Below are 12,065 nucleotides of genomic sequence, written 5' to 3'. Positions count from 1 at the left end.
GAACTGGAATAGGCTTCCAAGGGAGGTTGTGGAATCCCCGTCATTGGAGGCTTTTTAGAACAGGTTAGACAAAAACCTGTCAGAGACAGCCTAAATGTACTTGGTCCTGCCTTAACACAGGAGGATGGAGTAGATGATCTCTCAAGGTCCCTTCCAGTCCTATATTTCTATGATTCTATAATGGGAAAATTCATACCCGGCTCTAAATTTCATAGCTCTGGCACATCTCTACATGTTTGTCTCCAAAACAGTTTGGATTGATTTATTGAACACGCATTCCAGATCATCTTTAGCAGCATGTAACAAAGAGATGGGTGACTGACAGGCAAGGAAAGAGGTGGGGTCAAGGGTCACAGAAAGAAATTACGTTCCAGTTTTTTGTTACCTTCTTCTTCGTATTCCTCTGCATTGAAATAAAAAAAAAAAAAAAAGCAGCAAAATCAACAACAAGGCTGAGCATTCCAGCACATAGACCGCAAAAGATGACATGGTGATAAGAAGCCAGTGACAACAAAGAGCCCTGTTCTTATAAAGAGCATAAAGATTTCCAAGGGGCTTGATGGAATCATATTTAAAAGTCCATGGTCAAGTTAGAAAAATTATGACTGATTATTAAGAGGCTGATTGCACTGAGCTTATTGTGCTGAGCTTAATTAAAACTGCATGAGTAAATTGGAAAGGAAGGGTCTGATTCTAATCCAGCTCACACTGGTGTAAATCGGGAGTATCTCCGAAGTAGTCAGCTGAGTTCTACTGGTGTAAAATTGTTGCAAGCAAGACAAGAATCAGGTCCAGGGAATTCTGGTTCTGTTTGACTTCACAGAACTCCACCCACCAAAGTTTTCCAGCTGGTATCAAGTTGCATATATGTAACCAGAACAAAAAACTTTGATGGGCGTCTCATACTCCCATGAGTGAAACATGCAGAACCATTTCAATGAATGCAACGATTCTGTCATTGGATCTAATAGAAACAACAGCTCAAGAGGACATACAATAGCAGAGATCCAAAGTATGACAAATTGAAAACTGTCACCTACTTAAAGTGAAAGTGTCGAGTTTGGGTTTTCAACTGAGCACTTTCCTGAGTTGCAGCTATAAGGAAAAGGCATCTTATGCCAATGTAAAGAAAAATGATGTCTGAACTGTTCCAAAATGTGATTAAATGGCTATGAAATTTCATGCTAGGAACAGTTTTGCTCAGCTATGGTCTGATCCAAAACCCATTGAAGTCAATGGGTGACTTCCATTGATTTCAGTGAGCTTTAGATCAAGACCTTATTTGAAATTTTAGCAAATTACATCAGTTTGATGGGGAACATCAGGTAAAGTGAGAACTAATGAGTTACCTCACTCAAACCACAGAGAAAAAGGATCATAACAGATGAACACAGGCCCCACACTGCCAGTCACCGCATTTAATCTAACATTTCACTACAGTGAGCAAAGTCAGGTTCACTAACCTATGACATGTTAGCCCAGGGATTCTCTCTCATGGGGTCGTGAGGTTATTACATGGGGGCAGAGCCGCCAAGAGCGGATTCGGGCCCCAGTGAAAAAAATTTTTCAGGCCCCCCAGCAAGGGCGGACCAGCTAAACAAGGCCGATGGGGGAGGGGGAAGCCGGGCCCCGGGCTCCCTTCCAGACTGCCGGGCCCCGGTAATTTGTATCAGCTTCCTCCCCCCCTCGTCGGGCCTGCATGGGGGTTCGCAAGCTATAAGCCTCCACCCCAAACCTCGCTTTCCATCCAGCATTTATAATGGTGTTAAATATATTAAAACATTTTTTTAATTTATAAAGGGGGGGGTCGCACTCAGAGGCTTGCTGTGTGAAAGGGGTCAACAGTACAAAAGTTTGAGAGCCACTGTGTTAGCCTGTAACATGTATGATGGTGGCATCATCAACACGAACAAACATACAGCCAAATGTCATAACAATACAAGATATTTCACCCTGTAGGTGCACATATTCTGAGGGAGCTTCTGCATTTGAATCTATGACCTCACACAGGAAAGGGGACACAAGACAGACGACTGCTGAGAGATCATTCCAAAAATGACAAAAATAAATATTGAATCAAGTGACCTTGAGAGAGGGAGAACTAAAAAGTGACAGAGAAGATGGGGAGAAAATATTGTATTAAAGTTTATCCTGGGCATGGAGACTTACAAGTACTTTAGCAGGTAAAAAAAAAAAAACACAGAAGGGCCAATGTATATAAGAATAAAGCAGTAAGAAAAAAAAATCAAAATACACAGAGGATAAGGTTGCAAATAAAAACAATCACCGGCAGATGGCAGCATCCCTACAAAAATAAAACAAATCCATCCACACCCAAACAAACATTATTTGCTGTTAACACACACATTAAAGGCCTGAATTACATATTCTCCACTGGGTGGATAACAAAGGATTATATATTTATTATGAGCCACATTCAAGTATTCTTCCAGAGCAGCCCATAGTCCACAAGCAGTCCCACTGAACTCAACAGGACCACTTATGGAGTTAAGAGTTATATAATATAAGTATGAGTATCAGAATCAGTACATTAGATAGATAGATAGATAGATAGATAGATAGATACCAGCTGTATCAGCATAGCTCTACTGAAGTCAAAGAAGCTACATATACACATTTACACCAGCTGGGGACCTCACCCAGAATAAATAAAAGGAAAATAATATGCAGCAGAAAAATAAAATGGAAAAGGCTGTTTAAAAACACATCAGGCTGATGTTTAAAGAATTAGAGACAAGGAGCTTTATGACTTACCCTCTACCTGATCCCTGTGAAAAGAGAGAGACAGAAAGTGAGAGTTTGATCAAACTGAATTTATATTTCATCCACTCTACATTAACAATAGGTTAATGTGTTGCTTTAAACTGCATATTTGAGCAAGATGCCACATTTACACTTAAAACACAAATAGCTCTCTCTTCCCCCCCCCTCCCCCCCATCCAGCCAGTTGTTTTTAGGTTCATAAAATTACTACATTTTAAAAAAAAATACCAATTATGGCCAGGCTTGCAAAGTCTTACTCATGTGGGTAAATGTTTGCAGGAGAGGGTTGTAGGTAATAAAAGTTATCATTGGTTTATTGGCCAAGCCCATTTCTGAGTGATTGGACCAGGCCAGACTGTTCCCAGATCAGCAGTGGCAGGGGCTCCCTAAGTCCTGGGATCTCTTGTGCAAGGAGGATGTTTATTGCTCATTCTCCAGTGCTGCATAAGGTGCTTCAGGCTGATTCAGGGTCCTGAGTCATCATAACTTGAGTCCCCTGGCAGGTCTGATGTTCTCCCTTCCCATAATGGAACCCTGCCTGTGGCACATTGCAAGGTCTATCTTCTGTTTAATAGGAAACTTCCATCCACTGTTACCCTGATGCGCTCCCTCCATATACATCAGGTGCTGCATTCTGAAACTACACCAATTTATATGCCAAGCAACTTGTGTTACTGCTCCAGATTTACCCTGGTAGCAGAGTTTGGAGCAGGTGCAGGCTGGGGGAAGAGCAGGTTGCCCATTGAAGTCAGTGAGACTCTGTCTATTGACTTCAATGGGCAGCTCTTGGTCCTTGCAGCTGTGGGGCCCCATCTTTTACCTTCACAGGGAAACCCCACATTGACTTAAAATGGCTCAGCTGCACAGATTAACATGAAGACAGTTTTATTTCTACTTACACTTCCTCGGTGTCAGACATGTTGGCAGTGGGTTTCTAGATGAAGGGGAAAAGCAAGAGGCGAGTTATTAGTAACAGGGTCTCCTAAAAAAAATACCAAAACAGAAGCAGTTGTGCTGATGTTTGAAGCTGAAAAGAAAGACAGCTGATGCCTCAGAGAGCAGCAGATCCCCACCATGACCACCATTCTTGGAACTATAGAGCTCTGTGCTGGTCAGATCAAATGAGAGGGACAGAGGAAAGGAAAAACAAGTCATCTAAAAAGATACAGCCCTTTAGCTTTGTAGCAAAGATGATTAGCATGGATGCAAAGAGCTGCAAAGAGTTCAGGTTGGGATCTGGGTGTATTTCAAAGCTTTCCAAACATCAGAGGTGTTCGGAAACAGGTCCATCCCCATCGGTCAGCTGTAATCCAGTCCTGATTCTTCTTTCACAGCTGTTTGACCCTGGTATCACGCCAAAAAGAGTTCAATGAATTTTATAGTAGAGTAAGTGAGAGGACAATCAGATTCAAGTATACATGGGAACTGGTAGAATAATGTACAAAAATATTGGCTATGAGCTATTTGATGGTTGATGCCAAAAAAAAGTCAAATAAATTATTGAATGAGTAGCACCAGGTTTGAAAGTCTAGTTGAATCGTGTGAAAAATTATCCAGTAACTAATCTGGGGTATGGAAACTGGCCTGATTCATAGAGGAGACTGCTTGATTGATATTATTTGGCTAGTTGTAGTATTTATTACAGCAGGTACTCACCTCGTATGATAGGTACTGAAACAAATCTAGCTATGTTACTTTTATGGTCTTCCTCACTGCAGTATTTGAGCGCCTCACCCTCTTTAAGTGGGTGCCTATTTTACAGACGGGGAACAGAGGCACGAAGTCTGTGGCAGAGCAGGGCAGTGAACCTGGGCCGCCTGAATCCCAGGCTAGCACTATAACCAATAGGCTGGGGTAGATGTAGCATAGGGAGTCCTGAAAAAATCAGGGGTCAGATCGGATGGCTCAGCTGATCTTTTCTGGCCCTCAAATCTATGGTGTAAATCAGTGTAGTTCCATTGACGTCAGTAGAGCTAGGCCAATTTACACTGGCTGAGGAGCTGACCCTATAGTCCTATGATTTACCAGAGGGAATGACTTAGCCAGCATTTCCTGTGAACACTGCAGAACTATTAATTCCACACACTGCTCTCTGCAGATGAAGAGATGGCTATTTTTAAGGAGTTAGCTGCCTCAAGGCGGTAGGGGGAGGGGGAGAATAGGCGCTCCGGAGGGTAGGGGGCCTTTCACTCAACCTTCCTCTAAATCCATGATGGGTCTTAAATTAGAAATCAAGACACCTCCTTGCAAGAAACCCAAGCCTTGACTTTCATGACTTCATTACTTAGCCGATATATGAGAGGAGTCTTGAAGGAGCAGGCGGACTGATTTACGTCCAAGAGGAACAACTGCAGCTCAGGAGGTTTCTATTTCAGAGGAGTATAATAATCCCATAGGCACTGGCCTTGCCGTATAAGGGATCCTGTCCAGTTCCCAACAATAACATTGGACAGCATAAGTAAACATGCAAAAGGACTTAAATGTATATATATATATTCTGATCAGGATGGAATGCTCTTCCTGTTCATTTACTCCTTTGTCCCTTTTCCATCATCCAAACACGCCTTGAAAGTTGTATCAGTCAGGTACATTTTGTATATATATATGCTGTATATATCAGTACTAGAGATTGGTCTGATAAGCTCAGGTCTGGCTCCAGCTCCCCCAAGGCACAAGGAACCAGGACTTTAATCCAGGCCCACCTCCCACTAGAGAGGAAGAATGATCTCTTGGGTAAGACGCTGGACTGGGACCCAGCAGCTCTGGGTTCTGTTATCTATTTATTTTTTTGGTTTTATATTGATGCCCATCACCGTAGCATGTAAGCACCTTCCACAAAAAATCAGTAGCAATTCCTAGGGGACTTCATAAGTGCTTTAGCACTTCTCCCTTTTTTGGCATCAAAACTCTGCTTAGGGTAGGTGTTCCAGGTCCCAGCATGGCCACAGTCTTCTTGTGTCAGTTAATCTCTGTGCCTCTGTTGTTCATCTGTATAATGGGGGTAATCATATTTACTTTCTCCTGTCCCTCATCTATTTAGATTATAAACTCTTCAGGGCAGAGACGGTCTCTTACTGTGTGTTTGGACAGTGGCTAGCAAGATGGGTGTTTCACTCTCAGTTTGGGCCTCCAGGCACTACCATGATACCAATCAATCAAGTACCATGCTTTATAGAGCAGGGCAACAGAGCCATTACAGAGCAAATCCTGCTACGATCCAGGGGGAATGGCCTAGAAGACCTACTATTGGCCCCTTCCAATCTAGATGATCCTGTAAGGGTTTGTGGAAATTTTGGACAATACCCCTCTTTTTCTCTGCCTGCGCTATATAAACTTGGATTTCTCTCATTTAAAGTCTGAAGAGAACATAGATGTTTTAAAAGACTCACTCTCACCAATACAATGTCAATGGAGTCAACAGAGTTGCAGTAGTGTATTTGGGAGGAGAATGAGGCTTTGACAGTTCTTCATGCACATTTATAATGTGAGTATTTAAGGGCTGACTTATTTTTGTGATCAGATCCAGGATGAATACTCAGTGCAGTGCAGAGGGCGTTTAAGGACCTGAGCCAAAGCCCGCTGAAGACAATGGGAGTCTTTGAGACACAAAGCGAGTCTTTCTTTTAATGATTCCCACAATGAGCTCATCCTGTTGCCATTAAGCGGTTCTTCTTTAAGGACATCTCGCTGAGGTTTGGACATATCAGGTCCAAAGATTTCCGTAGATTCTTCCATATTTGTTGACAGTCTAAGTGCGGAGGAAACCAATGGGATTCTATAAGGCAGCTATTAGCATGCTATAAAATATGACTAGATTGTAAGCTTGACTGAGCAGGGACCACATCTTTCCATCTGTTTGTACAGTGCCTAGCACAATGAGAGCCAACGCCGGATGGGACTTCTGGGAACTAGGCAACATTAGTAAATAAATACATGAATAACAAAAATAATCATTAGTAATACAAAGAAGGCGGCAAGCAATATACAGAGATGGGCCAGAATTAATTAAAAACAAGGCCCCAGATCCCAAAATCCCCAGACTCTAAGGCGGTTACGAAATCCAAACCTAGGTCTAGAACTAAAGTTCACAAATGGCCCTAAGGTTTACAGTGGGCCAAAAAAATCCACAAAAAGGCTCCAAATATTCCATTGTCTTGTGATTTTAAGAATCTGGAATTGAATTTTCCATCTTGTGCCCCTTACCAGTTATTCTAGCCTTTATTTTTAATGACTGTTCTTATGGAGGGGTTGGTGTTAGAGTGCGCCTCACTGGGATGGAGATCCCTGGTTTCCGAGTGGAGACCAATGATACCTGACAGAAGTACGTTGGTGGACACTGAGTATGGCAATCATTTGCCAAACACACTGTCAGGTTTACTCATTCCAACAAAATGAGTTGACATGTAGTGTCTTATCCTGAGATCTTGCCCAGGCAATCCCCCCTTTGCCCCTCCCCACCCCCAGTGAGGCTAATCAATGTCTTGCCTAAAAAATGATAGCACAACTGGGCCCTTCATAGCTCTCAATGAACAGAGGGCTTTTTCTAGTTTCTATTAAAGTCAATGGCAAAACTTCCACTGGCTATAATGAGAGCCAAAATCACTTTACTCAACTGGCTTCACTGTATTATTCATCTAATTACTTCATGTATTAGAACAATGAATAAATGAAACTTTATGTACACCCAAATGGAATTAAATAAATAAAACAAAATACAAAACAGCAATATTTTGTGCCGCTGGGGCCTGATCCAAAGCTCATGGAAATCAACAGAAAGACTCCAGTTGGTTTTGGATCAGGTCCCTAGTGGAGAGAACATTTCTCATCACGGATATCACAAAGCAAAAATACCAGCAATTTAGACTGTTTGCTTCTGAGACAGGAACGGTCTTTTATTTTATATTTGTACAGAGTCCAGCAAAATGGGGCCTGAACTTGACTCAAGTTTAATAATCATTATTTATTAATCCATAATCATTATTATTATTATTGATGTCCACTGTTTGGAAACAAATCTAAACATATGCAAAAAATATTGTTTTGATTATCAGTCTGCCTTCTAAAACCCAGTTTTCCCAATGCCAAGGTTTATTTTCCACACTTAATTTAAGAGCTTAAGGCCTAAATTGTTTTCTTTCTAAGTTTGTTTAACATCTTCAGGGCCTGATATCCGGGGCCTCCAGAAATTAAACTCAAGAACATGCATGCTTCATTCACCATTTACAAAGCAGAAGAATCAAATGAGTATATTTATTTCATACCCTATATGAATGATGCCCCATAAATTATTATGGGGTCAAAGTGAAGGGTAAATATTCTGTTCCTGGTCATATTAAAATGGACAAGGTGGACCATGATTCTATCTAGCAAACTTGTCTATGTCTCTTGCTCTAAACTATATGCTCCTTTTGGTCCAAATCAGTTCCTGCTTGGCTTAAAGAACTCAGCTACCATCTCCCAGGGAGCATCTTAACAGCTGAGAATGTACCCATCTGCCAGCTGACAGATTGAATTCACTCCCCTGCTCTTCAGAGGCCGTCTATGAAAATAACCCTCCTATCAATCATTCTCACTCCTTAGCCAGACACTGCCTGCCATAAAGGGATGTAAAGTAGCGAGATTATTAAAGAAAGGGGGAGAAAGAAAATGGACATGCATGGAAGACCAGACCTGGCAGGAATAACTGTCAGATGAGATGGCTGGGTACAATCTATCAAGTAGCAGATGGGTATAGTTCCTGGCAGGGGCTCCTGTAAATCTGACAAATCTAATAACGTTTTCTATGTATATCCTTATTCCCTCCCCCCTTTGGTGGAATTCTTCGTCTTTGAACTATTCACTGCTTTGGAAGATAAAAGAGATTCTATTTTGGGGGCCAGAAACCAACACTCGGTATGAAAGATCCACCCTGTTCAATCTTAACACAATCATTTATGACTTGTATTGCAGTAGCACGTAGGAACCCCAGTCCTGGGCCAGGACCCATTGTGCTAAGCACCGTAAAAACACAGAACAAAATGACACTCCCTGCCCCAAAGAGTTTACAGTCTAAGTAATCTTAACCCCATCCATTTGTGCCTCTGGGCTATCTCACTCCACTGTCAGGGTTTGCTAGGAATAAGACGACTTTACAAAAAGAGAAATGAAATCCCAAGTTCCCCTCAGCCCCCACTCCTGCCCACATCCCATCCCTCCCCCTACATCCCATCCCACTGGATGGGAACACTGGCAAATCCTTTGTAACCACCAATCCTTTCACCGTACTAGGGCTTATCTACCCTGGGGTTTTACGCCAGTGCAGCTACACCAGTGCAAACCCCTAGAGTAGGACACACCGCAGTGGTGTAAAAAGTGACTTGCACCAGTGAGGCTTACTCCGCTTTGTCACCGACAGCTGGGCATCATACAGCTGCATTCACACAACACAGCAATCAACAATTTAGCCACTGGTCGCCACCACAACTAGATCCATGATGTAGGTGCTTAGCACCCAAAGGGCAGGCACCCTGTTTGCTGACACCCTCCCTCCCAAACTTTCAGAGATAATTAAGGCCTGAGGGCAGAAGGAGAAAAACACACCAGTGAGCCATCTGTGTAATAATAACCCACATGGCCCTGGGGAGGTGTGAGGAATGCAAAGTAGTCTGCAATACTCACTCCCCAGCAAGCTGGTGAAGAGGGATGAGAAAAGTAGTTTGGGCCACACATGAACATGTGGAATTTTTACATCGCTCCTCAGTTTGAGGATGTCGTCACGGACCATTTCAATATACATCTCAGTGTATCTCCATCCACAAAATGGCATCTGCTAGCCAGTGTTAGCCGACAACTCTTCTGGGATGCTAGAAACTTACTCCAGCGTCCCACACCTTCCTTGGTGTCCAAGATGGCTCTTGGGTTTCTTTTGCTACCCTATACAATTACTGAACCACTGCTGCTGTATGTGATCACCTAGCTGACAGATCCCTGGCCAGGATGAGGCATGAGGGATGTTAGAACTATCTCATGGGTGGGAATAGAGGGAAGAAAGCACAAGTAAGAAACCATCTCTTTGTAGCACCCTCACCTCCCATCTTAATCCCCTTTTCTATTTTGATTTTTTTTCAGAGTAGCAGCCGTGTTAGTCTGTATCCACAAAAAGAACAGGAGTACTTGTGGCACCTTAGAGACTAACTAATAAATTTGTTAGTCTCTAAGGTGCCACAAGTACTCCTGTTCTTATTTTGATTTTAACACTCTCCTGGTTGCCCATAGAAACCACTTAGCAATATGTACCAGGAGGGCAGATCTCAGAGAGACAGCTACTGTATTTCGTGACAGTTTGAACTCACATTATCTTTGTGTAACACAAAAAATCTCCTAGTGACATCTTTAATTTAACCTCCCCCAACACAGACACACATTTCTTTAACGGATCAGGAGGAAGTCCTTCATGTTTGTCTCTCACACTCCTTTTCTCCTTTAAGACTGAATACTAGGCATATCCAAGCAGCAAGCTGCTTCATGTTTTTACAGATACCCTTCCTGCCTTTGGATCTCTCCATGAGATGTACCAATACACATCACTTCTTCTTCGCATATCCTCTCCCCGCCCCTCCTCAGCCTTCTTGCAGGGTTGGGTTCAAAACAAAGCTCTTGGCAGTGCTTTAAACAGTCAGCTCATCCCAGGCTTTACAAAGTGTCTTTGGCACATGTACTTTTTGTTTTATCACTTCAATATTCCTGACAACCTCAAAGTCATGGGAGATGCCATGTCACTTAGTTCTCATCCACAGGGCCTTGAGCTTAGGTGGAGATTTCCCCCCGATTCATAGGAATATCTGCTATATACCAGACAATCCAGATCTTCATGGACATTCTCAAGCCTCAAACAAGGTCAACAAATCCCCCTCTGAGTAGATAAGAAAAAGAATAGGTCCACTGCCCTCCTTAGTGCCTTCATCTGAGTGCCAGGGTTCTGAGGCTCAGACTTATTCATGAGCGAGCATCATGACCCCCATAGTGTTCCCCATTTAGACTGAGGGTCCAGTCTGCTGTCCCTCCTCTACTCACACAGACATGTCCCCTGCCTAATCTCCTTCTTACCTGAGAGGGGGAAGCTGAGAGAAGTGGTGAGTTCCCTGCCGAATGGGACGGGCTGCAGGATCTGCAAACTTCCCAAGGTGATTAAGTCCTCATGTTATAGTGACATTTGATCTTCTGGAGAAGCCGATTGGCCACCAGGCCCACAATGTCAAGCAGGGAAGGAGCAAGGGAGTGGGGGGAGGAGAAGGGAAAGAAGGTCATACCAAGTATAGGAGCAGCTGGAGGAATTGCATAGATTATGCTAAGATGGGAGGGACGTGTTTGGAGAAAAAACCCTGCAGGCTTATGTTTCTATATTTATAACCCAACCATGCAAGCAACATTTAAAGAAGGGTATCCAAGGCAAGGAAGCAACAGGCTCTCCTGCATGCACTGGAGTGCAGTTCTTATAGAAACACAGAGATAGGTGGGGTATGGTATTTAAAAGAAGTCAGTCATGGCCCTCCCACAGCACTGGCAATAACCACCACCCTCTAAGCCTAGCAGAGACCCTCTCTCTTGCTATGCTAAAGGTTTAAAAGGCTTGAGCTACATGGTGCATTTGGGATTCAGGAAGGAAATGCAGACATACCACTCTTTCGGTGTGATACTCCTCCCATTTCCACCAGCAGGAACTCAGTGGAGTGACACTAGTGTGTAATAGATCAGAAGCGTGTTTTGTGCGGGTACGTGCACACCACTGAGAACTGAAAAAAACTGAGCAGAAGATTCAAGCAGACACTAGGGACATGTCAAAGAGGAGTAGGGTCTTTTTAAAACACGGCGAGTGCGGTTGTTTGACCATCTCCTGGAGACACATTTCAAGTGCCTTTCATTGCAATGAGAAGAGGCTTTTAAAATGAGGGCCTCTCCCATAAATGATTGAAGAATGGCAGGCTGATTGCTGCACCCAGATCTGGGAAACTTTGAGGGAATTAGGGGATTCCTGGGGATCCCCTAGGCCCTGGAGATACAAGAACAAACTCAGACCAAAAGAGAACCCTTTGAAGGATGGTTTGTTGATGCACTCAGTGCAGTTGCATTAATTTGCCAGTAGAGGTTTGCAGTGCCTAATACAACCCTTGTGAGATTGTTTCCATTTCACACTGCTTCAACCTCACTCTCCCCTCCCCCCCCCCCCCGCACCTCCCGTTGGCAGGGGTCCCCAGCAATATAGACCATGCCCTCCAGTGGGGCTGACAGCTTTAGCAGCCCTC

General features: G+C 43.3%; 1 protein-coding gene across 10 annotated transcripts in view; it reads right to left on the bottom strand.

Moving 5' to 3' along the window:
• TNNT3 (troponin T3, fast skeletal type) overlaps nt 1-10,933 on the bottom strand; it is a 45,567-nt gene extending 34,634 nt beyond the window's left edge. For 5 of the 10 annotated variants that reach the window (XM_054024903.1, XM_054024901.1, XM_054024904.1 and 2 more), the window contains exons 1-4: nt 10,870-10,929; nt 3,684-3,718; nt 2,776-2,789; nt 386-403 (exon numbers count right to left, since the gene is read on the bottom strand). In XM_054024903.1, coding sequence (XP_053880878.1) covers nt 386-403; nt 2,776-2,789; nt 3,684-3,703 — 52 coding nt within the window. In that variant the 5' untranslated portion in view covers nt 3,704-3,718; nt 10,870-10,929. Of the gene's footprint in view, nt 1-385; nt 404-2,775; nt 2,790-3,683; nt 3,719-10,869 lie in introns of all 10 variants that reach the window. The other 5 variants (XM_054024909.1, XM_054024908.1, XM_054024911.1 and 2 more) reach the window with 3 other exon arrangements.
• Nucleotides 10,934-12,065: the final 1,132 nt, after the last annotated feature.

This window comes from Malaclemys terrapin, chromosome 4, assembly GCF_027887155.1.
Source record: "Malaclemys terrapin pileata isolate rMalTer1 chromosome 4, rMalTer1.hap1, whole genome shotgun sequence".
Lineage (NCBI taxonomy): Eukaryota > Metazoa > Chordata > Testudines > Emydidae > Malaclemys > Malaclemys terrapin.
The sequence above is the reverse complement of the archived record's forward strand: the minus strand, read 5'-3'. Positions and strand labels throughout refer to the sequence as shown.